General features: G+C 40.3%; 1 protein-coding gene and 1 pseudogene across 2 annotated transcripts; both read right to left on the bottom strand.

Moving 5' to 3' along the window:
* Window positions 1-631: 631 nt before the first annotated feature.
* IL1R1 (interleukin 1 receptor type 1) lies at window positions 632-24,113 on the bottom strand. Its single transcript, XM_032419408.1, is given in 13 exon segments — window positions 632-3,671; window positions 3,673-4,037; window positions 4,789-4,956; window positions 5,708-5,851; window positions 8,045-8,196; window positions 8,953-9,070; window positions 14,123-14,188; window positions 16,949-17,117; window positions 18,093-18,282; window positions 18,391-18,625; window positions 21,348-21,414; window positions 22,152-22,263; window positions 24,074-24,113. Coding segments are annotated over 12 exon segments (1,788 nt in total). The 5' UTR covers window positions 22,212-22,263; window positions 24,074-24,113; the 3' UTR covers window positions 632-3,617.
* Window positions 11,382-13,935, bottom strand: LOC116641901 (annotated as a pseudogene). Its single transcript, XR_004301272.1, has 2 exons — window positions 13,840-13,935; window positions 11,382-12,365 (listed from the first exon to the last, which is right to left on the bottom strand). The product of XR_004301272.1 is annotated as a small ubiquitin-related modifier 1-like (transcript).
* Window positions 24,114-25,788: the final 1,675 nt, after the last annotated feature.

Here is a 25,788-nt window from a genome sequence, read left to right as displayed (position 1 = left end):
TGCAGATGCTCTTATGCAACTCCATTCTATTTGCAGATTCTAATATGACCAAGTTTATTCATAGAATTGCTACTAACCAAGCTCCCATGTCCTGAGGATCTGCTGTATGCTAGGCATGGTGCCTGTCAGAATATACCTCATCTTTCTAATCCTTACATAGCTCTACGAAGGAGATATTATACCCATTTTATAGGTGAGGAAACTGGGGCTCAAATCGTTTGTCCAAGTCTGCACACCAAGGAGAAGGCAGGATCTAGGGTGGGCCCTCAGACTCCGAGCTGACTGCCTCCCCCAGGCCTGCTCCCCGGGTGCTGCCAGAGCCACCTGCTTGTGAGAACAGCTGTGAGGTCAGAAGAGAGCAGCGTGGACAGTGCGGGGCTCTCTGATCCCTGGAGTTCATGAGCATTGCGAGCTCGCATCGTGGACACCATGTTTGCGGATTTCGTTCACTTCCTGGGTCAAAGGAGAAAATCAACGGAAACCTTTTGTAAAATGTGAGAAAGTCCATACAAATGTTGCCCTTATCTTTTTTTGGACTGGTAGAGGGTGAATAATTTTTTTAAAAACCTCACATTTTAATCCATTTCAAAAGCAAGCAAACAAGTGGACTGCAGTTGAGGCTCCAGATGGGATTCATGGCTCCTTGGTTGGCTAATGGCCTCTGAATTCCCCAGGCAGCACGGGGGTCCTCACCCTATATCAGATGTGGGAGTGTGGCCCGGCGAGCCCAGGACAGGGCTGGTGCAGAAACAGATTTTCATGAGAATACTCAATACCAGGTTTTGCCAATTTTATTGGAAAATAAGTTCCGTCCATCGACCAGTGATATATGCTGTACATGGATCTGGAGTTTTACTATATAAAAATACTTGGTATCTGCTCACAATTGTACAAACAAGCTTCTAAAAACCCTTCATCATTAACCAGTAAAAATATAATTTATCAAAAACACCACTGGAAAAAAAATGGCTCAATACCTTTTCTTCTATCACAAATACACAAAGAGGGGTAGGAGAAGGAAAATACAAATTCTGCTAAGCCAGTTTTCACAACTGGAAGCGAAAGGCTTTGTTGGCAAACTTTCCTCCAAACACTTAGGCTGACCAAAAAAATATCACCATCAGATAATGCAATGAAATCTAATCAATGGGGAAGGCCTGAAAGGAAGAGCTTAAAAGAGGTTTTCAGGGAAAACAATAAAACAAAGGAAGTTCCCAAAGAACTAGGAGCATAGCTCCTTCCTCCAGAATCCTCCACTGGGAAATGGGAGTGACACAGTGACATGCACTTTCCTGTCGGGGCTCCTCCTGGTCCCGGGCACATCCCTTGACTCTTGTCCCTCCCTAAATTCCAGATGCAATGCCACTGGCAATTCCTGGTTTTTCTCCCCACTCTTTACTTTCTGGCCAACTTTGCTGTAAGTCTAAGTTTCAGAATTGGCTTTCTTGGCACTACACACACAAGTGTATTTTATAGATGACAGACTAAAAATCATCAGCAAGCATCTGAAAGGTCTTTTGGTCATGACAGCCCCACACCCCAGCCCTGTGTGTGCTGCCAAATAAAAATAAGGCACTTAAAAAAAAAAAAAAAACCGGCAGTTCCAAAAGAGTGCAAATACTCAACGCTGCCAGATCGGATCCAAGAGAAAGCAGGTGGAAGGAGAACAGGCAGGGCATTCAACTCTGTTTTTGTTTGGCTCTGATCACTTTGGCGGGGAGGGGTGCAATATATACTGTATAAGTCTGTGTTCACCCACATCATTAAACATTAAAAAATGTAAAAAAAAATGGGGCAACTAGCACATGAACTTGGCTTTGCAGTTTTCCGGGGTTTCCGGGGTTGACTATCATCAAGTTTCAAAAAATACTTTCCCATACCAAAAAACCAACTTGCTTTCATTTTTAATTCACTAAGAAATAATTACCTTTTGGGAAAGAATATATGAAAGCAGAAATGTTTTTCAGAAAACCTAACCATAATTTTTGTAAATTCCAACACTCAAAAGTTTAGAATTTGGTTTCTTAAATGAAAGCCTTCCTAGACTCAGCCACCATCCTAGAAAACAATCATTTCTTCTCACAAAAGTGCCAGGGGTAGGACTGAAGGGGGACATTTATTGACCTGAAGCCAAGTGTTCAAGACATTACATTCGAAGGCAGCAACACTGTTGTGAGCCCTAGGTCTGAGAGGACTAAGAACATAACTTTTAAAAAATAGGTCACTTGCTTTCTCTATAAAATTAGGATGATTGCAAAACTTAAATATGATAATCTGTGGACATTTTTCAATAAGAAAGCCCTACCCAAATCTATGTCAAGTGGGCAAATTACTTGTGAAGTCACCCGGACAAGGAGAGACAGACCCCCTGGCTCCCCGGCAGGGAGCAGGGTTTCTGGTTCGAGGCAGAACAGCCTTCTCATAAAGTGACAGCCAACAGACTAAGTGCTATCAGACTCAGAGGAGACAGCTGGGGTCTTAGGGCAGTTTCTTGGGGAAATCTCTTAGAGAAACAGAGTTGGAGTAAACTTTGAATTTCATAAAATTCTGGTCGGCTGGAGAAAATTCAAGAAGGTATTCTGGTCAGAGGAGACAGGAAGGAGAAGCAGAGATGAGGGAGCCCTAGGGGCGGGTGTGAAGTTGCACGAGGCTGACCTGAGAACTCACAGAGCAGGACAGTGAGGGGAACAGCTGTGCCGATGGATTGGGGGAATCTGGGGGCTTTAGCTCCTCAACCAGGAGAAACCCCGCAGAGGTGTTTTAGTAAGAGCAGGAGGAGCTTAGAGCAGCACTTTATGATGGACAGCTAATCCGTGGGCCAGGTGTATGACACAGAGGAAAGAGGAAGTGACTTGAAGTTGTCCTTCCAAAGAAGCCATGAGTCAAGTGGAACGCAGAAAAGGAAGGTAGAACAGAATGGTCATTCCAGGGGGTGTAAGCATGCAGAGCTGGATCAGGTCTCTGCTACTCCTGCTTTTGAAATTTCCTCTCTCCAGCAAAAAGCTAAGGTTATTTCAAAATCGTGCAATCCTGCAGAATCCCTTTTTTCACCGAAATGAGAATTTTAAAGGTCTGTAACATGAAACTCGGTCTTTGGAAACGGACAGCTGGCTGCTCAATGTGTATGGAAAGTGGGAAGCAAATGTAAAATTCTCCAAGAATACTTCTACCCTCCTCTGTGAAATACCAGTCTCACTTTGCCCGCAGCACTGCCAAGGAAAGCCAGTGGGGGGCCAGGGACCTGGCAGTCCCCAGACTGGGCCACAGCTCTGCCCTTGGATTGTAGACAACTTCATAAAACCGTTTATAGGTGCTAAATATTTCCTGCTTGTTCTTCCCTCTCATTCGCGGTCCCGGTGCCTGTTTTCAGCAATGCAAACATTCAGACGGGGCGTCTGTTGCCTTCTAAAAGGATTTCCAAGCCCTCAGTTGTGAATTGCTCTGACCTGCTATCGTCACCACATTTTGCTCCCTTAACAATCCGATTCCAGATGACCTCAGGGATAAGGGACGCTACAGGTGCATTTTATGACTGTATATTCAGTGGGGGCACAGCCCAGCCCGCAACGCCCGAAGACAGGAGCCACCCAAGGAACTGTGGGCCAAGCTTCTCCCTGCTACCCGAGAGGCACCTGCACCTCCCTCTGCAGCATTTTCTTAAGAGTCTGGCCCTGAGGCCAAGGACAGAAACTGGGGTTTGGATGAAGGGGGCTGCCGCTGGACTGGCATGTGGTATCTGACGTTCTTCCAGAACCTTGTCTTTGCAGACCGCGATCCCTCTCTAAAGTCCCCTGACCAGCGTATGGCCCCATGTTTCCGCTTAATGAATTTAATGGTTTCTGGCATTTTCTCATAGTCTTGGATTTTCTCCAGTTCGAGCAGGACAACTTTAATTCCATCCTGAACGAAAGCATTGTACATTGCTATCTGCTCTTCAGATGACTTCCCCAGGCAGCCCAATCCTGATGCTTCTGGGACCAAAATGATAATCAGTCTTCTGCTTTTCCTTATGTTTTCATTAGTGACCTCAACAATGTCTGAAAAACATGAAGAACAGCAAGGGTAAGTAAAATTTCAATTAATAATCATTCTCTCCCAAACCAAAACCCGACAAGGTTCTTCCCACCCCATCCCTTTTGTCTTCTAATGCTCTTTTTTCCCATCCTTTTTAAAAATATTTTATTTATTTATATGAGAGACAAAGAGAGAGAGAGCATGAGCAGGGGGAAGGGCAGAGAGAGAACAAGACTCCCCGCTGATCAGGGAGCCCGATGCAGGTCTGGACCTCAAGACCCTGAGATCACGACCTGAGCAGAAGGCAGGTGCTTAACCAACTGAGCCACCCAGATGCCCCCTCTTTTTTTCTCATCTTAATTAAGATGAAAGAAGTTTCCGATTTTATAGACCAGCTCAAAACCTGACCCACAGAAGCTGAATATTTCATTTAGGACTCACAATACTTCCAGTAGAAATTTTAAAACCCTAAACCATTTGATCTCTTCCACCCCTATTTTGCTATCTCAGTTGTAAAGTAACTATTGGATCTAACTAGTTGTGAAGTTTTTCAAAACTAAATAAAACTTAGTTAATTCTTGTGCCAGCAAAATATGAGAAAAATAAGTAGTTTGCATTTAATAGATGTGAAAATCATCATCACACACCACCGAGGAGGTTCTTAAAACTGCCAAATCTGTATACTTATGCCACAGTTCTTCTAGAAAGATGAAACGTAACTTTAGCAATTATTTTTACAACAAAGACTTTTACTTTTTTCCACGACACACTTACCTTCCCCAACATAGGCATCCCTTCCATAAATGAACAGTTTATATCCACACCGTTCTTCCAAGACCTCAGGCAAGACTTTAAACACAAAAATATCTGAGTTAGAGGTGGACCCTTCCCCAAGGGTCTTTGGATATAGTATGTATGCATCATAGGTCTTTCCATCTGAATCTAGAGGGGAAAATGCAAAATATTTAGATCCAAAAAACAAAAACAAAAACAAAAAAAACCCAAGAGATTTGGTAAAGTCAGTATCCCAAACATGCATTTCAGGATGAATTAATTTTTGTGTGTGAGGGTATGAATGAAGCAGCAATACCAAAAATACAATAACTTTTTAAAGTGGTTCTCTCCTACAAGTTTCTATTTATTGTGTTTTACTATGAAGGCATTCTTTTATTACTCAGTGGCCACCTCAAGTGCAGAGATTCTTTACCTCTTGGTCTGGGAACTATCCTTAGCTCCCTGGTCTTATCTTCTTCCCTGGTGTCTCAGCCCTGAATTCTATCCATTCTTCCTTTTATGTATTATTGTAGTGTTAAAATTTTTTGCAAGGTTTAAACAAAAGAGAAAGTGAGAGCTTCCCTGATGCATGAAAATCGCCATTTCTTTCCTCTGAAGGCAGATCATGGGGTCCTCTATGTCCTAACCAGCACGGAGCAATACAAACTGGATTTGCAAACAAATGCTCTACATGCCTGTTTATCCCACCATTATGAACACTAAAGCAGTAACTTGGAAAACAATGCTATTCGGTCTGTTCAGTCCCCAAACTATAATTATGTATAAGAATAACTACTATGCTTGTATATGCCACTTTTCATTTTAAAATTTAAGTAAAAACCCTCTCAGTTATCTTCTTCATCTCTTAACTATCCCCTTTCTCCAACAAGGAAACATTGCATAGAATACAAAATCGTACCTTTTCTGGGGAGAAAATCATAGCAAGAATCCCTGTACCAAAGCACAATGTCAACCTTGAAGATTTTGTAGATGAAAACAGAGCATGTAATTATTACTGTTAGCATGACAAATACACCAATTGTGTGCTTCTTGAAATCAGGCACTATTGTGGAGAAGAGGAAAAAAATATGTTAGAAACAAAAGAATTAAAAACTTGGGCATACCAAATTAAATATTATCATCCCAGAGAAACCATTTTTGGGACGGCTCTGCAATCCTAAATCCCAGATAATATTAACCAGTTCATTATCATCACTTAATAAAACATACTAACGTACAAAGCCATCTAGAATTGATACTTTATAAAACTGAGGTGCACTGTATTAAATTTCCACCTAAATATTATAATACAGTTGACCCTTGAACAATACAGGTTTGAACTGTGTGGGTCCATTTATATGCAGGTTTTTTTTACAATACAATTACTGTAAATGTATTTTCTCTTCCTTATGATTTTTTAATAACATTTTCTTTTTTCTAGCTTACTTTATTGTAAGAACACATTATGTAATACACATACAAAATATGTGTTAACTCTTCATGTTATCAGTAATGCTTCTGGTCAACAGCAGGCTATCAGTAGTAAAGTTCGGGGGGGACTCAAAGTTATACTTGAATTTTTGACTGGGAGTGGGAGTGTTGCTGCTACTAATTCCCATTTTGTTTAAGGGTCCATTATATACAATAACACAGAAAAGATGCCAAAGCCCATAGGATAGAGCACTCAGAGTAAAACAAGTCAAAGTCACTCAAAAGCCTACAGAAGTTTCTGGAGTGTAGAAGAGTCAGGTGAGGAAAGCTGAAGTTTGGGGGAAAGGAAAAAAGGGGCATAGGGATGCCATACAGAATGTGTCACTCTTCCACATTTTCCTAGCTTCACTCCCTAATTATTCATCCAATGATTACAGAAGGGCAGAGAAGCAAGGTGAAGGAGAGGTAAGGGGGTGCGGTGTAGAGAAGAAAGAAGAAAAAAGTGCCTTCTAAATGTCAGGAGTCATGTAGGCATCCAGAAAAGAGAATCTAAAAGCTCTATTATATTTAATTTCCCAGTTTGGGTCTTTGATCCATCTACAGCTGATTTGAGTATGAAATAGGAATCAAGAGATATACCATTTTCCAGACCAATATCCAATTGGCCCAATGGATAGTTCACATTGATAGCCTTAATTATGGTAGCTTCACACAAGATCATGGTACCTGTAGTGTAAATCTTCTAGATTTGCTGTTTTTATTCAAGACCACCTTGATTATTCTTGCCCCTTAACATTTCCATATGACTTTTAGAATAAATCTACCCACAACATACCCACACAAATATATACCCACACTTGCACAAATACTGTTGAAATTTTGATTGGAACTTTTTTGAATCTATAGATTCATTTGAGGAGAACTGATATCTTTACAATACGGAGTCTTTCAACCTATGAAAATTGTATATCCTTCTACCTATTTAGGTCTTCTCTAATTTATCTCAATGACATTCTTTTAGTTTGTATCACAGAAGTCTTAAACAACCTTTGCCAGATTTATTTCTAAGTATTTGATAATTTTTGATACTATTGTAAATGTAATATTTTAAATTTAATTTCTATTTGTTGTCGGTATTTATTGATGTACATAGAAATACTATATGTACATATATATGTGTTTACATGTAGAGAGAGACTAGTGATCTTGCTAAATTCATTTATTAATTCTAATAGTTTGTCTATAGGTTTTTAAATTTTCCTCCATGTACACATTCATAAATACCCTATATTTAATTCAACTACAAATAATCAAAATATTTCACAAATATTTTTAATATTGTTTGATTATATAATTGAAAAAAACCCAGTAACTTCTGACATCCTCTCTGGAAAGTGGATATTTAGGCTGTCCTATGCTGTCATTTACCTAAAAATATTCATTAGATACCTATGATATGCCAGATTTAAGTCACTACTAGCTCTAGAAATAGAATGATTGGCAAGATAAGTGGTCAGCACCGTCACAGAATTTAAGTCAACAAAGAAAACTAAGTATGACAGATACTGTGACAGGGACATAGGGTTCTCTGAAAGTATATAACAGAGGCATTGTCTGTTTGGTCAGAGAGCTTGTTAAGGGCAGGCAAGAGAACAGAAAGCTTCCTAGAAGAAATAGTTCAGCTGACAAGTGAAAAAAAAGAAGTTTGCAGGTTAAGAGGAATCCAAGAGCATTCCAGTCAGAGGGAAACAGCATTGTAAACCTCAAGGTCATAGACTCTTGCGACAGTAAACCAAAACTGCATTTCAAATATTCTGTTGTTTACCTGGATGTATTAATTGGATATATGCTGAATTTGTACTGTCTGTATTCTTGGCTACACAGGTAAATGGATATAGATAAAATCTACTTTCCACTTCTGAAATATTAAGAATGGTGATGATTGTATTCTTTCTTCTATTTGAAGGATTTTTCACTCTGTTCAAAAGAGAGAGAATAAATGAAGTTGTTTAAGTAAAACTATAACTGAGACACATATACATGGTTCATCTCTTTTTTCGCTACATGAATTGCAGCAGAAATTATCACCAGCCCTATGCACAGGGATAATAATCAGGCTTTTAGCAACACTGATCTGAGATTTTATAGCCCAAAGACCACTGTGCGTCAAAGACTCAGTAGTTGAGATCAAAGTAAAATTACCAGCTTCCGAGAAGAAAAAGATGGATGTGCATTCTAGTCGCCATGGGGGCAGAGAGAAGAATACATGAAACAAGAGGAGACTGGAGCAGATGACCAAGGAGAATGCTAAGGAGTCAGGAGTTGATCCCTAGAGAGGAAACAGAAAACCACTAGAGACTTGAGAGGTGGAGTGCCCGATTCTCAGTCCCACTTAATGAGTCTTTCCTAAACTGTTTAAAAAATGGAATAACATGAAGGGTAATTCAGGAAAGTTGCTTCATTGGAATGTTGTAACATGTTTATCGAAATTCAAGAGAAAGCCTTCCAAGTGGTCCGGAATTTGCACCACAATGACACGTATTTTTACCTGAAGTGTGTAAGATCTTATAAATCCTGTTTAGCTCAGCAAAACTCAATATGGGCAACAAAGGGTCAAGGGCCAATCAACTAACTTTTGCTATCCACTTAAACCATCAAGGTTGTATAAATTTCATGACGTGAAATTTAATACCAAAACTTCTCCATTGCATGAGTGGCTTTTAGCATACTTACGGTACATATTCCTCTGCCAGAACGGAGTCCTCATCCTGAATTGTTGACCCGTTCCACTTCCAGTAGACATAGTCACTCCTGTGGCCACTGACATTGCAGATCAGTTGTAGCTTGGATCCTGCAAAGCAATGTAGTTTTAATCATAGCAATTGACTTTTATCTGATTTATCTAGATTAATAAACGGCCATTGAATAAAAATTTTAAATTATAGAAAAGTACAAAGAAAAAGAAAAGTTGCCCTTAAGCCCACTACTTGGAGATAACCATGATTAGTAACTTCGTGCATCTTATTCCTCATCTTCTCTGTGTACACATGCAATTTTTTTCACATGCAATTTTAAAAATGGAGTGTTATTGTCTATTATTTGTAAATATTGTATACTGGGAATTCCAGCTCACGTGATCAGCCTTCCAAAATAGTCTGTTTCATGGCTGTTTAGTATTCCATAACACACTATGACTGATGCTTTTCCAATTGCTAAACACAATTTGTTTCTAATTTTTTCATGATTAGGATTAATATTCTAATGACCATTCTTGTACATTAATATTGTATATATCCTGAAGCACTACTTTGAATCTGGAAGTACGGATTTAAAAAGCCAGACCCCCTCCCCCCAAGTGAGACTGTATGTATCTACACTTTGTCCAGCAGTGTAGGTGAGTGATTTTACCTCCCAAACCCCCAGATTTCAAATATTTTTGGTCATTGCCCAATAAGAGAAGAAAAAATTCCATTTAAATATTCATCTGCATTTCTTTTTTTTTTTTTTAAAGATTTTATTTATTTATTTGACAGAAAGAGACACAGCAAGAGAGGGAACACAAAGAGGGGGAGTGGGAAAGGGAGAAGCAGGCTTCCTGCTGAGCAAGGAGCCCGATGCGGGGCTCGATCCCAGGACCCTGGGATCATGACCTGAGCCGAAGGCAGGCGCTTAAGGACTGAGCCACCCAGGCGCCCCTATTTATCTGCATTTCTTGAAATCATGGTGAATGAACGTGTCTTTTATAAGTTTAGTATTAATTTGCCTTTAAGAACTTCTTGTTATGTTTACTGTCTATTATTTAATTGATTCTCATATAAATCTCACTGCTGCGTAGGAGCTCTTTATTCATCCATGATATTAACTCTTTATCATACATGGAAACTATCCCAAATACCGTTCAGAGTTCACTACTTTCCTTCTATTTTTGTTTATGGAAATTCTTTGGTGTAGATATTTTTATTTTTTACTTGGTCAAATTTCCGTTTTCTCTGTTCTCACAATTTTTTTCTAAAAGCTCTACCACCAAATCAGGAAAATATCTATATACATTTTCATTGAGATATATAAAATGTTTTCATTGTTTTATTGTTTTGACTGTTTGAGTTCTTTTCTCTGTCTAGAATATAATTGGGTATGGTAGGAGGGAGAGATTTAACCGAAGGCTTTTATCTAAATAGCTGATTGATCATTTCAGAACCACTTATTGAATAATAATTCCACTTTTATTAGAAAATAAATTATTTATTTGGGACTTTCTTGGTTGATTTGAATGTGTATACTGATGCCAACAGTACCTAACAGTTTTAGGGTAAATGTTAGTATCATTTAGAGCTCTTCTTCCCAATGTTATTTTAATAATCTCATCATTTTAATCTTCTGGGTGAATTTTAAGAACCACTTGCCAACTTTTGAGCCCATTCATATTTTTATTGGAATTCCATTAAAACTATAATTTTAAGAGTCGCTATTTTTACAATTTCCAGTTTTCCATATAAGAAAAAACATACATTTCTATTACAGTTTTCCTTAAATCGGTGTTTCTCAAGATTTCTTTCATTATTGTTCCCCTTGGAGCCTTTTAAGACACTTTTATCCTAATTGCCTCCTTCCCAGTGAATTTTTAATACCACATACAGGATATTGCTTTAGATTTTTTTTTCCAATAAGAACCAATTTTCTCCCCATTGGAAACAACATCACTCCCACTCTTTGTCGATATGTAAGCTTTAAATCTCAATTTTCCTGAGATATAGGTCAGAATTTCCATTTTTTTCTCCCCTATAAATCCTATATATTTTTGAAAAGATTTTGCTAAGAAATTTTATAGACATCTCTATGACATGTTGCAAATGGGATCTCTTTCCCCATTATGTTTTCTAGTTGGTTATTGCTAAACAAGTTTACCATTTTGGAATATCAATTTTATTCATTTGCTTGCTTTTACAAATATTTTGTTTATTTTAATGAAGTTGGTATAGACAATGTCTATTTAAAACCCATATGCCTAGGCCAAAAAGTACAAATAAAATAAAAAAGAGCAGTGCTCTGTTGTAGACACTTCTGCATGAATAACTTTATTAACTACTTAGGAAAATCACAAGTTTCAGGGATCTTCTGACAAGATTTTTCTTTAATCTTAAAATGATTTATCTTCAGTGAAGCCATCTTTGGAGTTAGTCCCTATTCTCACTGTCTCTATGCCACCTTGACTCCAGCCCGATATTCCTCTTCTTTGGGGCCAAACCCTCAGATTTTCAAAGCAGCTTTAAGTGAAGGAAAGGCCATTTTTCCACAGCTCGGTTCTCTGAGAAACTTCCATTTCCCACTGAAAGCCACAAGTCCAGGAGGGAAGTAACTTCCTGAAGTTGCCAGAACTTCAGGGCCAATCGGAAAGCCATTATGAACACTAGCATCGGTGAGTCTTATTTACCATAAGCCTGAAGACCCACAGTCCTGGAAAAGGTGGCCCCTCAGTGTACACGCGTAATTCGTAAAAAGGAGAGGGCAACAGGAAGGGCACTGAGGTTTCATCACCAAAACTCAGCACCAGGGAAACAAATGATAATGACTAATGGACACCAGAATTCACATCACCAGATGTCTTAAGGAGGTGAGGTGCCAGTCTTCAATTCCATCTTGAACGCCACATGACAAAAGAACTATTTTTAAAACTAAAAGAGGATTAAGGGGGAAAGAAGAAAAGATAAAAATAATATCTAAACTGTTGAATGACCCCCTGTTTGTTCCTAATAAACTTCAATCACATTTTCCTCCATTCCCAGCTCCCTAGGACTGTGATTATCAGCAATCCTCTGACCTTTGAAGAGAAACCTGAGTGAATTCACTGGAACATCCAGTCTTTGACAATATGATTCTCTGAGTTTCTGGAGATGTGTCGTCCACCATCCTCACTTCAAAGTGAATCTCACTGCACCATGTCCAGTGACTCTGAGTTTAATGTATGCTCTTTCCTTATCCCTCAAGTCCCCAGTAGAAGGTTCTGCCTCCTGGTCAAACGTAATGATGATAGCTTCACCCAGAGTCTCCTCCGCAAAGTAGTGGCCTTGGGGAGGCAGGACCTCGCCTGGGGACTTACAAATCCATCTCTTCCCCACAGCACACCACCGCAGCTGAGGGGACTTCTGCTACACCTAGAATATTAATTTTATATAATAATATATTAATTCTAACTTCTCCCCGGTAATTCTCTTGAGAGTTATACATACATACAATAATAAAGTCCTTTTCTCCCTTACAGTAAACATGCCTTGGTTCTTTTATGTATGATTGCCTCAAGTGGGCAATTCTCGAATATGTTAAGTAATGCTGCCTTATTTGGGCATCTATGCGTGTAGAACATCTAACACTACAGTGGTTCACCATTAAGAATGTTAGTGACTATTGGTTTGAATCAATGTTACTTATTAAGTTAAGGAAGTATCTATTTTTCTAAGTCACTTTATTGGTAATTGGTATTGAAGTCACTTTATTGGTAATTGGTATTGAATCTTAGCAGATGCCTGTTTGACACCCTTCAGGATAATCATATGACAGGGTGATGTATGCATCTGGTCGATGGGATATATTAAAATAACTATTTCCTAATATGAAGCTATTTTTTAGATTTGGAGATCAATGCCACCTGAACTTCAGAACTCTAAAATGTATACCACTAGAATATGAATTCTTAACAAGCTAGGGCCAACAGGGCAAAAAGTGGTTCTTGGGGAGAGGGCAAGAAACTCTTAGATATTGCAATGGTCTGTGGCCCTGACAAGTACATCAACGGATATATAATGGTACATCAACAGCCCAAATATAGAACATCATGGTACATGGTACATGGTACATCAACAGATATATAATAGATATGTGGCATTAAAACTAAGGAAGGGAAGAGGATTGGGGAAGGGAAATGCCTTTTTAGACTCTACAGGGGAGCACTAATGAGGAAAAAAAAAGGGTTGAGGAAAACTGCTCTAGATTCTATCGGCCCATATTTAATTTGAGTTTTCACATCTCTGCTTGTTTATATCTATGAATGTCTTTATATTACCTTCCACCATGAATAACAACTTGGCCAAGTACAGAACCCATTGGTCACAAACTTTTACCTTCTAATCTCCGTACAACTATTCACTGTCTTCATGCAGTGACTTTTACAGAAGAGAACTTTGCATGCCAGCCTGGTTTTTGATCCTCTGATATGAAAATCTGATTTTATGTTTGGACCAGTGGTTTTCAAGAGAATTTTCAGTGACGGCAGAAATGTTCTATATTTGTGCTAACACAGTAATCACTGGTCATATCTGGCTATTAAGCCCTTGAAATATGGCTAATGTGACTGAAGAACTAATTTTTAATTGAACTAAATTAATTAATTTACTTAATTTAAATTTACATGTACATAGCTACATATGGCTAGTGGCTATTGGAGTGTATAGTATAGGTCTGGATGCTTATAGGATTATGTCTTTGTTCTCAAAATAAAGAATTTTCACTGACTTGATGGTCATTCTAGAAAAATACTTTTCCTTTTTGGTCTATTATCTTACCCTTCAGTCTAAAAGCTTAGCTCTGGTCTTAAGAAATCCATCCTGTGCCAGTCAGATAAATTACATTTCTCATTTCTAGTCCTGTTGAACTTAGCCTTTGGCTGATGTTTTCATGGGTAATGAGCATCCACAGGAAAGTGAGGGTGGACAAATCAGACATGGCTAGATTTCTGCTATGAAAGGCAGGGAATCCAAAGAAACATTTAAAGACATAATTTGTGCTATTTTCCCACTAATTATAGATCTATTCAGTAAATGGTTTTGGTTATGTGTAGTAAAGGTACAGTTTATCTTAATCTTGAGTTCAGAATAAAGATTTCAGCATAGCGTGACTAGAACCCACTTACCCAGACCTGCTTCCACTGTCTCATTAGCTGGACTCACAATTATAGGCCTCACAGGCTTGTATTCTTCTGAAAGACAAACATCCGCAGGGCTTCTTAGTCTCTTACAGATCAGAATCTCAAGTGATGACAACCGTTAGCAAAATGTACTAAAAATACCACGTGGCAGCTGGCCAGATATTCCCCTGAGTGCCCAAAGCGTATACGGCAGGGGACAGAAGGCAAGAGGTGAAGGAAGGAGGCCAACGAGGAGGTCACAGCTAAACCACAAATACCTGCTACCAAGCCTGAGCCCTGCTCACCCATCGAGTTTGGTGCTACAAACACACACATCACCAGGACACCAGACAAGTTCCTCTCTTGAAGCAAATCAGGAACAACAAGGAGCTCTGGGGACGGACTTCCGTGGAGGAAGCATTAACCGGAGAGACCATCCAGTGCTAGATCTGCTTGTCTTTAGTAATTGTAGTAATGACCCAAGAGTGGAATGCCAAGCGATTCGACAGAATTTATTTAAAAGGGCAGAAGAGTATTAAGGAGCTCCAGAAATTCATCTGAGTTTTATTTACAAGAAGATGGACTTCGAAGGTCCATCTGTGGCCAAGCCTGAGAAACTATGAATTGAAATGCCCATATTCCACCACAGTCAAAAAAAAAAAAAAAAAAAAGTAGGCTCCATCAGGGCAGGATTTTGTCTCTCTTGTTCTCTAATGTACACCTAGAACAGTGCCTGGCATATAGTAGATGCTCAATTAATATTTTTGAATCTGTTTTACGAAAACAAAATATGACCCCTTCTCTGATGAAGTATATTATTTCTATAAAGGGTATCAGGAAAGAAGACAGAGTATTTAAAACATATTTGACCTATTAAAAAAAATTCCCTAGTTCTCTCTAAAATTCTATCTGCTGGTCTGGTTGCTGTATGTAAAGAAAGACAAACCAGAGCTACCCCATGGCCAGAGAGAGGCTGCTAAAAACCCAGGATGGGTGTGATATAAGGACTGTTGAAAATTATAATTCACTGATGCTTGTAGGACTTGGGCAAGGAATTCATTTTGATTCAATAAAATTAACATTTGAAAGGGCGCCTGGGTGGCTCAGTCGTTAAACGTCTGCCTTCGGCTCAGGTCATGATCCCAGGGTCCTGGGATCCAGCCCCACATCAGGCTCCCTGCTCCTGGCTCCCTGCTCCTAGCTCCCTGTTCCTGGCTCCCTGCTCCACGGGAAGCCTGCTTCTCCCTCTCCCTCTCCCACTGCCCCTGCTTGTGTTCTCTCTCTCACTGTCTCTCTCTCTCTGTCAAAAAATAAATAAAATCTTTAAAAAAAGTGTAAAAAATAAATAAATTAAATTAACATTTGAAAAATATAAATTATTAGACAATTGAGAAAACCTAGCTATATGTACAGTGATCATATTTAGGGTTTATCTGAGACAGTCCCCATTTATGCTGGTTGTCCCAGCATAATTACTAATAAGGCCCCTTTAACTTTTAAAGTCCTGGTTAAAGGAACTCTTCTTTTATTACTGAAAGCTCACAAAATCAACTATTTACAGAAAGGCTGAGCATTCTGCCCATCCCCAGGTAATTTGTAGGAGTGCATTTTCTTGTAAAATAGCTTTTAAGGTGAAACATAATTAATAGAGAACTGAAAGCCTCGGGAAGATTTACAAGAATAATTATCTATGCCTATTTATTTCTCCTCTGTTTTGCACCAGGCACATGGTCACAAGCTGAGCATACTTGATCTCTAATCTCCCCAACAACCTTGGAAAGTTGTATCATCTTACAGAGGAGGAAGCAGGCTTAGAGAGGGAAAGTAACTGAGCTAACAAGAAACTAACAAGAGGTACAGCGCACTCTGGGAATGCAACATATTCCAAAGCCCATTAGCATCCACCCCATCAAGATCAAGTCAACGTTCGTGGATGGAACTGGAGGGTGTTATGCTGAGCTAAATAAGTCAATCAGAGAAAGACATGTATCATATGACCTCACTGATATGAGGTATTCTTAATCACAGGAAACAAACTGAGGTGGGGTGGGAGCGATGGGGTGGCTGGGTGATAGACATTGGGGAGGGTATGTGCTATGGTGAGTGCTGTGAATTGTGCAAGACTGTTGAATCACAGATCTGTACCTCTGAAACAAATAATGCAATATATGTTAAGAAAAAAAAAAAGAAGAAGATAGCAGGAGGGGAAGAATGAAGGGGGGTAAATCGGAGGGGGACACGAACCATGAGAGATGATGGACTCTGAAAAACAAACTGAGGGTTCTAGAGGGGAGGGGGGTGGGAGGATGGGTTAGCCTGGTGATGGGTATTAAAGAGGGCACGTTCTGCATGGAGCACTGGGTGTTGTGCACAAACAATGAATCATGGAACACTACATCAAAAACTAATGATGTAATGTATGGTGATTAACATAACAATAAATAATTAAAAAAAAAAAAAGATCAAGTCAATGTTCCTTACTGCTAGACACTCAGACTCCCCAAGCGAAAGTGCTCAGAACTGTCCTTCCTCGTACACCAGTCACAGGGAACCCAAGAGCTCTCTGGAAGAACCATCTTTAGTCATGCAAAGAATAAGCCTCTTACTTCAGTTGGAAAACATCTCTTACCGTCTAATTAGCACTGCATCTGAAGCAGGAATGCAAAACATGTACATAGTATTGGCAACAAAAAAGCTAAAGCCATGTGACCTTTGGCAAGTCATCAAGCTTCTCTTGGGTTTAGTTCCTCCCTGAACAATGAAGGTAGTATTAGAATCATGGTTTCTGGGCCTTCCCAGATTCAAACTCCTAAGATTGGAGCTGTGACTCACCTATAGTCATCAGTTCTATAACCCGGGTAATACGGTATTGCTTTCCCAAGTACGTGTAGAATGTTCCACAAGTATATTTCCCATTATGTGCTGCAGTCACATTTGCTATGATGAGTCTATCTGTCACTCCAATAAAGTTTATATTGTCAAGAAGTAGAGGTTTGCAATCCTAGATAGAGGGAGAGGTAAGAAGTATTAAAACCAATTAATGATTTTCCGCAGCCTACCAGCAAAAGAAACTCTATTTTTTCTCATTGGCGAATGTCTTATGCGTGTCATGTATATATACATATATATTCATATTCACAGATATTTCTACATACATGAATTGAATACCTTAGGAAAATTTACAAGAATAATCACCATACACTTGTTTATTTCTCCTCTGTTGTCAACCAGACACATGATCACAAGCTGAGCATATATGTGAATATATATGACTATGTTCCTTGCGTGTAAGTTTTAATATAGTATTTTTTTGGCAATAGTCCCAATTACATTCCCAGGATATTAAATCTTTATGCCTATGAGCCTTGCACTTTGAAGACAAGTGAAGACAAATTTACTTTGCAAGAAAACCATGTTTGAGGACAGAATGCTAATGTGATAATTTCTCAGTAATGCTGTACTTCCTTTCTGCATTGATATTATTTATTTTGTATTTCTTAACCTCTATAAGATGATTCCCTATGTAAGCTCCAACAAACTGGGTAGATCAAAGGTGCCAAAACATGACGTGCTCCATGGAATGCTAGCCAATCCACTCTTAAGACAGTTACAGAAACCACTCCGTTTCTTAAGGACCACTTAATATTTTTAATAAAACAAAAACACAATATATTTTATAATAAATAGAGATCTCTCAAACACCTTAAATTTATAATCAGCCTTATCTTTACATCTTTTATTTCTACTATCCTTTTCTCAACTTTATCTTGTTAAATAAAATTAACAGAAAGTAAGACTTTCATTAAATGTATGCAGTCTTACAACTTAAAAAAAAAAATTTCCTATTAAGTTTCACCACGCAAAAGCAAGCAATACGTCAAATGAAAAAGTACCCTGCAGATTCACCCTATTGTCTAGGACAGAAAACAATTTTATCTGCTGGAAAAGTAAAATACCATATTTCATGTAAAATTACCTTATGCCACTCTATTTTGGGTAACTCATTTTTTTCATCTTTAAAAAACTCCATGTAAGGACACACAAGCTGTCCATCTGCTGCAACAGGTAGTCTCTGTGTAAATATAGCTTCTGTGTTGTAACACAAGTTAGGTTCATGCTGCACAAACTTAACAGTTACTTTAATTTTGAGGCAGTAAGTTGAATTCCTAAAATCAATCAAAATAGGTGAATTCAGCACAATTAACGATGTTTCTGTCCTTAACTATTGCAGGCACACAGAACACGTGTTTACAACATATGGATTCCTTTCATACCTCACGGTGCAATAGTAATGTCCTGAATCCTCCACCTTAGCAGGAACAAACCAAAGTTTATCTTCGTGCTGATGAATCCTGGAGTCTGCTTCCACAGATATAGGTGTCTTGCTGTCATTTTTATACCAAATTATAGGGCCTTTCTTTTCATTTGAGTTAAGAAAACATGAACGAACATCAATTTCATATGCAGCTGAAACTAAAATTATTTGTTCTGCACGTTCCTCGCATATGTCTTTAAAAGGGAAAAAGAGAAAGCAATTTCTGTGAGAAATTCATCCATGTTTCTTAATGTAATATCAACATTTAAACACATCAATTATAAAATACATCAGTTCATATTATATATGAGTTTTAACAGCTTTACGATTAAAAGCATCATCCTGGAAGTCTGAAAGATTTATATTCAAATCCAGTCGTGCCACTTACTATCTGTGTGCCCTTGGGAAAGTTATTTAACCTCTCTTATCCCCTCTTTATTCATCTGAAAACTGGTGCTAATGTAGCAGGAGAGAGATCTGCTTCAGTACAAAATGGACTGGATTTGCCCTCCCACCTAAACAATTAAAAAAATGGACCAAGTATATGAAACAATATTCAAGACATTGAACATCACGGAACAAAGGACAGAAATACCAGAAAGATGGAAAACAGAGTAGGTGAGCCCTACAATTTCCCAAATTACTGCCTAGAGAAAGATTCTAGGTCGTGACATTGCAAGGAAGAAACATAGGCAAAGCCCAGGGTTCTCTCTGAATGGAAAAGATAGAGCTGGAAATCCAGGTAAACCAGAAGTTTGCAGGACAGAGTACCAAAGGGATTAGAGCTGTATATATAGAGAGAGAGACAGAGAGTTTTGGAGATCTATACAGTCTCTCTCAAGGTTTCAGCTGAGTACCAATTAGTATAAGTATATAAGAAAACTCCCCAAGGCCAGAGTGAGAATTGCCAAAAGGATTAGAGTGAATATCCACTGGAGCACATACTTCTGTTCTCAACAGCTAGAATAGAAAACCTCATTAATCATGGAACATCAGTAGGGTACCCAGAGGGTTTTGACCCTGTAGATGGGGCAAATTAGCCCTAAAATAAGCCTTTTTCTGATTCTGACTAATAAACCTTATAAGCAAAACCTGAAAGGATCAACGATTTCCAGGTGACAACCCTGTGGCAGAACAGTTCAAGAACATTTTTAGTAATACAAAAATACCCAGCACTCAAAATGGTAAAACCTACAATGTCTAGCATTCAATCAAAAATTACTAGGTGTGCAAAGAAGTGGGACAATACAATCAATGATAAGAAGAAAATAATCAGGGGGCCTGGGTGGCTCAGTCAGTTGAGTGTCTGCCTTTGGCTCAGGTCATGATCTTAGGGTCCTGGGATTGAGCCCGGCCTCAGGCTCCCTGCTCAGCGGGGAGTCTGCTTCTCCCTCTCTCTCTGTCCCTCCCCCCACTTGTGCTCATGCTCTCTCTCTCTAAAATAAATAAACAAAATCTTTTAAAAAAAGAAGAAGAAAATAATCAATCAAAACTGACCCGGAAATGATACAGATGACAGACTTAATAGATTGAAAATTAAAATAGTTATTACTACTGTGTTCCATTTGTTCAAGATACTAGATCAAACATGTTGAGTAGAGACATAATAGAGATTTTTTTTAAAACTTAAATTTCTAGTGCTGAAAACTACAATGCTGACTTAAAAAATACATTGGATATGATTAATGGCAGATTTGACACTACAGAAAAAAAGATTAGAGAACCTCAAGCCATAGCATTATTAAATCTCTTTAAAGATAACTGAATGTTTAAAGCAAAAATAAAAAAAGTATTGTGAGATTTATAACATATAAAGAAGTAAAATGTTTAGGAACAATTAGACAAAGTTCGAGAAGGGAGAAGTGGATGTATATTGTTTTAAGTTTTTTATAGTACATGTGAAATAGTACAGTATCACCCAGCAGTAAGTTAAAGACGGATACCATAAGCCTGAGAGCAGTTATTTTAAAAAAGACAAGCTATTAGTATATGCCAAACAAAGGAGATAAAGTGAATTATGATATATGGATGGCAAAAAAGCACATGAAAAGAAGTTCATTGTCATTAGTAAGAAATGGAAATTAAAACTACAAACAGGTATTACTCCTTTCAGTATTAAAATTGAAAAGCTTGACAATATCAGGTGTTGGTGAGATGTGGAACTTTCGTTCACTGCTGGTGAGGGTATAAAATGGTGCAACTGCTCGGAAGACACTTCAGTAGGTTCTTAAAAAGTTTGAAATAAGCCTAACATATGACCCAGCCATTCCCCTCTGAGGTATTCACCCAAGAGGAATGAAAACATAGGCCCATTCAAAGACCTGAACGCTTTCATAGCACCTTTACTCTGAATAGTCAAGAACTAGAAATAGCTGAAATGTCCATCAAATATGAATGGATAAATAAATGGTGATATACCCATACAATAGACAACTACCATGTAATAAAGTAATAACTATCAATTTATACCATATGAATGGATCTCAAAAAAAATTATGCTGACTAAAAGAAGCCAGACTAAAACAAACAAAGAACTGTCTCTTGATGGCTCTCAGCTGTGGGTTCGTAACGACTACCTTTAACACCTCTTCTAAATGAAAGCCAGGATCTCCCATCACACTCTTCAATCAGCAACAAAGTCGGAGGAGGCCTGGCCTTGACATTGGAGGCCTGGATTTTAGCTCCTGCTCTGACATTAGCTATGTGAGCTTGGGCTCTTAGCCTCACTGTGCCTCAGTTTCCCAATCCGTAAATGAGAGAACGTACAGTACAGTTCTGGGATCAGGATGCTCTCTATTCTGGGATTCAACAGAAATAGGTGAGGGAAAAAAATGACTCTGTCAGGGAAGGTACTTCATGTATTCTACATAATGGGATTTCTCAGCAGACAAGAACACGAAGAAATGCTTAACTTACCGGCTTCCAGAGAAGAAATCAGTACAGCTATGAAACAAACAAGCCTGAGTAACACTTTCATATTCTCCTGGAAAAGAGAGGAATGGATGTGAAACAAAAATAAAAATGTTACTATTCCAGAAAAATCTCTAAAACCATATACACTAACTCCCACCTGCCTCCACCCTCATCCCCAAGTCACAATGATGGGTTAGTGTCCCCACATCAATGTGATCATGCTTCTGGTCAGAATTGGGGACCTACCTCACAACAGTTAAGACTACATTCCTTAAATATCCTGTAATTCTGACATTTTATTCATGTAAATTGGCCTTCTCCCAAGTTCACCCAGATTAATTGCATTATCATATTTACTTTTAAACTATATTTCGATTATTAAAATAAGAAGTCTAGCAGCCTAGCTTATTAGCTCTTTCTGTAACTGTGTGGGTGTGTGTTTTAAGGCTCCATGATAGAGAGGCAGAAAATAAAGGATTAAATTATTTCCCAATGGCTGGTTCCAGGCCAATTAACTGCTCGTGTTAGTTTATCTAAAACAATATAAAGACACCAGGAAAATAAGTGAACAGGGCTAGCTGTTAGTTCATGCAATTACAAGGTCTGACTTGTCTAATTACTAAGCATGGGAGAAGAAAAGGAAGGTGCCAGAGTGAGTTTTACACAGATTATATCTCAAGATGTAATTCTGAATTAATTGTGGGGAAATGCTGATTCATTACAAGTCCAAGGCAAATGGCCTGCCACCACAGGGCAGTGTGATGTTGGACACAACGCCTCCCAAGGCCTCAGTGCCCTCATACATACCCGTGGGCAAGGAGTCAGACGATCACTGAGCCATCGCCACTCCGATAGTCTATAAAACATGGAAGCCAAGCCCCCTGGGTCCAGGTTTTGCTTCGCCTGCCCCAGAACTGCTCTGAAAAAAAGCCGGGGAGAGAATGGCCCCTTCCTCTCAACAGGGGACCTTCTGAATCCATATAAGTCCCCAGAACCTTAGGGTAAGGGGGTCTGCTCCTGGCCATGAGATGTGGTTAAGGGTCATATGTCCAAGGAAGGACAGTGGAAGGGAGGTAAAGATGCACCCGAGACTAAACTAACCATGCTCCGGACAAAAATTAACACAAACCCCACTAGGCCCCCCCCAAACAACACAGAAATTCCAAGGATGATGCCAAACCTGACTAGACTTGCACTGCCAATAGCTGAAAGGGTGGCCAAGTGAGGAAGTCTCTCAACAGCATCTGTGTTCTGCTGTATGTCAGGCAGAGTGCTAGTCCCAGAGACAAATAATAATAATAATAATAATAATTAATGATATAAAATAATAAAATCAAGAAACCACCCTTCAAGATGGCCACAATTTAGGCATAAGCCCCATGTGATCACGGATGAGTCCCACACCCTCCCGTCAATGGCGCACTGGATCAAAGCCCAGCCTCCGTGCTTCAGTTCCCCATCTCGCCAGATGGGGATGATGCGAGCAGTATTTATCATTGACAACTGTTGAGGGTGAAATGAGTTGTCAGGTGTGAGGGGTGTAGAACCATCTGGCAAATAGTCACCCTCAAATGTTAGCTGTTATAATCACCCCCATGCTGATGACAAGTACAAGCTTTGGTAAAATGTTTCCAGATATCCATTCATTTCTTTATTCGTTCACTGCTGAATTCAACAATTGTATACTGGATATTTACTACATGCCGTAGTAAATAACTACACGTGGCCCTGGGAACAAACAGGAATAAATGACCCAGGGTCTGGCTGAAGCAGCTCATCAGCCAGTGGGGAAAGCGGGCAGGTCCACAGAGCTTTCTGATGATGTGGGGGTGTCTATGGGGAGAGGAATGCCCAGGGCCCTAACTCAGCCTGGAGGAGGGGTTACCTGAACCTCATGAGGTGGTGGGGAGCACTTGGAGGAGACAAGCCCCAACCAATTCTGGAGCATCAACCAAAGGTGGGAAGCCAAGAAGCAAAGCTGGGGAAGCTGACAATGCCCAGAACACAGAGCCCGGCTGTGGAGTTGGGACTGCAATTTGTAGACGGCAAAAAAGAGAATCACTTAAAGGTGTTAAGCCACAGGGTGGTGTACAATCAGATTTCGTAGAAATCTTGGCACCCATGTGGAATATAAACCGGAGACAAGAGGGTAGGCAGGGAGAGCAGGCTGCAGTGAAAGGGTGTCCAGATGAGAGAGGATGTGGCCGTGAGCCAGCCAGCAGTGAGGGACAGACAGACTCGCTCAGAGGCCAGCAAGAGGAGGGCTGAGAGGGGGGGTCTGGGATGCAGCAGCCCCGATTCACGCAGACCGGGACCAGCGAGGGCCAGGCCAGGTAAGGGGACAGGTTCCAGAACCCACACTCCAGAGCCCGAGGAGATGCCCCAAGGGTATCACTCACAGCACCACCGGGCCTGGGTCTGCTGGGGCTAGCTAGCAGTGTTGCCTCCAACAGAAATGGAGAATCCGATGTGTCAGCTAAAAGCTGAGTGACTTGGACACAGGGCCTGTAATGTGCTGGAACTGGACAGCACACACTGCACTGGGAGCCATCCGCACACTGGTCATAGCTGTAGTGATTGGTAAGTGACCCTGGGAAAGTGGGGAGCAGTGGCCCTCAGTGGGGTCACCGAGCCCTTCAGAAATCAGATAAAACCATGGAGCTGTCCCAGAGGAAAGTGTACAGACAAACAGAACGTTCTGTACGCAGTGAGAGAGACGCCAGGATCACCTGAAGCTGAGGTTGGAGACTCCAGCCGTCTGTGAGAAAGGGCTGATGGAAGCAGCCCTGTTCCCTTGGAGATGGCCCTTTCTTGTGTGAAGTGCTCCTGCTTCTCAGGACCGAGTCAGCATCCTTGAGGGGCGAGTCTACCTGGGGAAGGAAGCACGCACGCCAGCGTGAGCTTCAATGAGGAAGCTTCCAGTTACCGACTGCTGCCCAGACCTCAAGAGGTGTCCAGAAACAACCAACACAAGCTGACAAAAATGAGTCACATGTTTAAAGAGCACTATGTTCCACAGTCCTCTGAGACAACTGTTTCAGAAAATTGAATCACAGGGGGTCAGGAATACCAAGAGGTTGACAACCACCATCTCTTTTGGAATAAACACATATAACCTGGCACTTCGCCGGGCCCAGGGAGGCAGAAAGGTGGAACCACCTACAGCATCTTGCCACTATATGCCCTTAGGCAACAGAGCTCAGAGAAAGAACCAGATGCCAGGAAAAAAAAATGAACAGGCCCTTTATAAGAACAGGCACACTGTGAGTCCTCAGGCTTCCTTCTATCAAGCATATCAATACACCTGCATTCCAAATTACAGAATCTGAAAGAACTTCCAAAAAGCTGAGCTGTGATGTGTCCTACCTGTTATGTCCTATAGACATCCCACCATCCATTCCCTGGTTTTTACAGTTTACTTTTGATATTTCGGAGTCTGGTATTTGTTTCAGGTCTGATTCATTTCCTGAGGCCTTTGCAATGCTGGTAAGGCTGAAGCATAAGGCCTTTTAATGCCCGATCCATAAAATAGCCTGACTAATGCAACACCAAACACTCTGCTTAGATTAAATGGACTAACTAGCATCTGATCATTCATGTCAGATTTATGGGAAGGTACACAGCCTAACATTAAGGGATCAGAGGCACAGAGGCTTATCCACATGAATCGTAACACAAAATCAAAGACTCCGTGGTCTTCCTGTCCCCTGTCCAAAGCACAACACCCTCCCCACCTCCATCAGTGTGGCCCAGAAATGAGCGCAGCTTGGGGTGGGGGGACTTGTAGGGAGAATGTCAGAGAAATGAATAGGGTGGGGAGGGGGAGAAGGATGGGCAAGAGGAATGAATTTATTTGGAAAGTCCAGGAAACCTTTTGCAGAGTTGACTTCCCAAGTCCCCCAAACCACTTCACTTTCCCTCTTCCTCTTTGCCCCAGAAAGTTTTTAAAAGAACTTTTATCTTCACGATCTCTTCTTCCCATCCTCTGCTACTTGGTTCACAGCTTCTTCTCCTTGCCCATCTGAAAGCATTCTGCCATTCTCCCTCTGTGGCGCCTCCACTGTGCTCCCCAGGCCTGTCACTTGGTTCTACCCTTTCCAATCAGCCTGCTTCTTCTGTGACTTCCCACCAGCTCTGAGCCGATTCTGATCTGAGGCCTTTCCCGGGGACCCCTGTAGACACCCCCTTCCTCCACAGCCAGGAGCATCAAGTCACATAGGTTCTCCTTGGCCCAGGGCACCTGGTGCCTCAGACCTCTGGCTCTGGCACCCACAGCTCCCCTGGGGGCTGGCCTTCCCTAACTGGGCCAGGAGAGAAAGGTACAGAGAAGATCATCTCCCTCTCCCATACTCTTGTGAAGAGGGCCCCATCCTATTCATCTTGCATTGTGGTAAGAGCTCAGGAAGGAAGGGAGGGAGGGAGAGAGGGAGGGACCCATCTACCC

The sequence above is a fragment of the Phoca vitulina genome, unplaced genomic scaffold (assembly GCF_004348235.1).
Source record: "Phoca vitulina isolate PV1807 unplaced genomic scaffold, GSC_HSeal_1.0 scaffold22, whole genome shotgun sequence".
NCBI lineage: Eukaryota > Metazoa > Chordata > Mammalia > Carnivora > Phocidae > Phoca > Phoca vitulina.
This window is presented reverse-complemented; position numbering and strand designations above follow the sequence as displayed.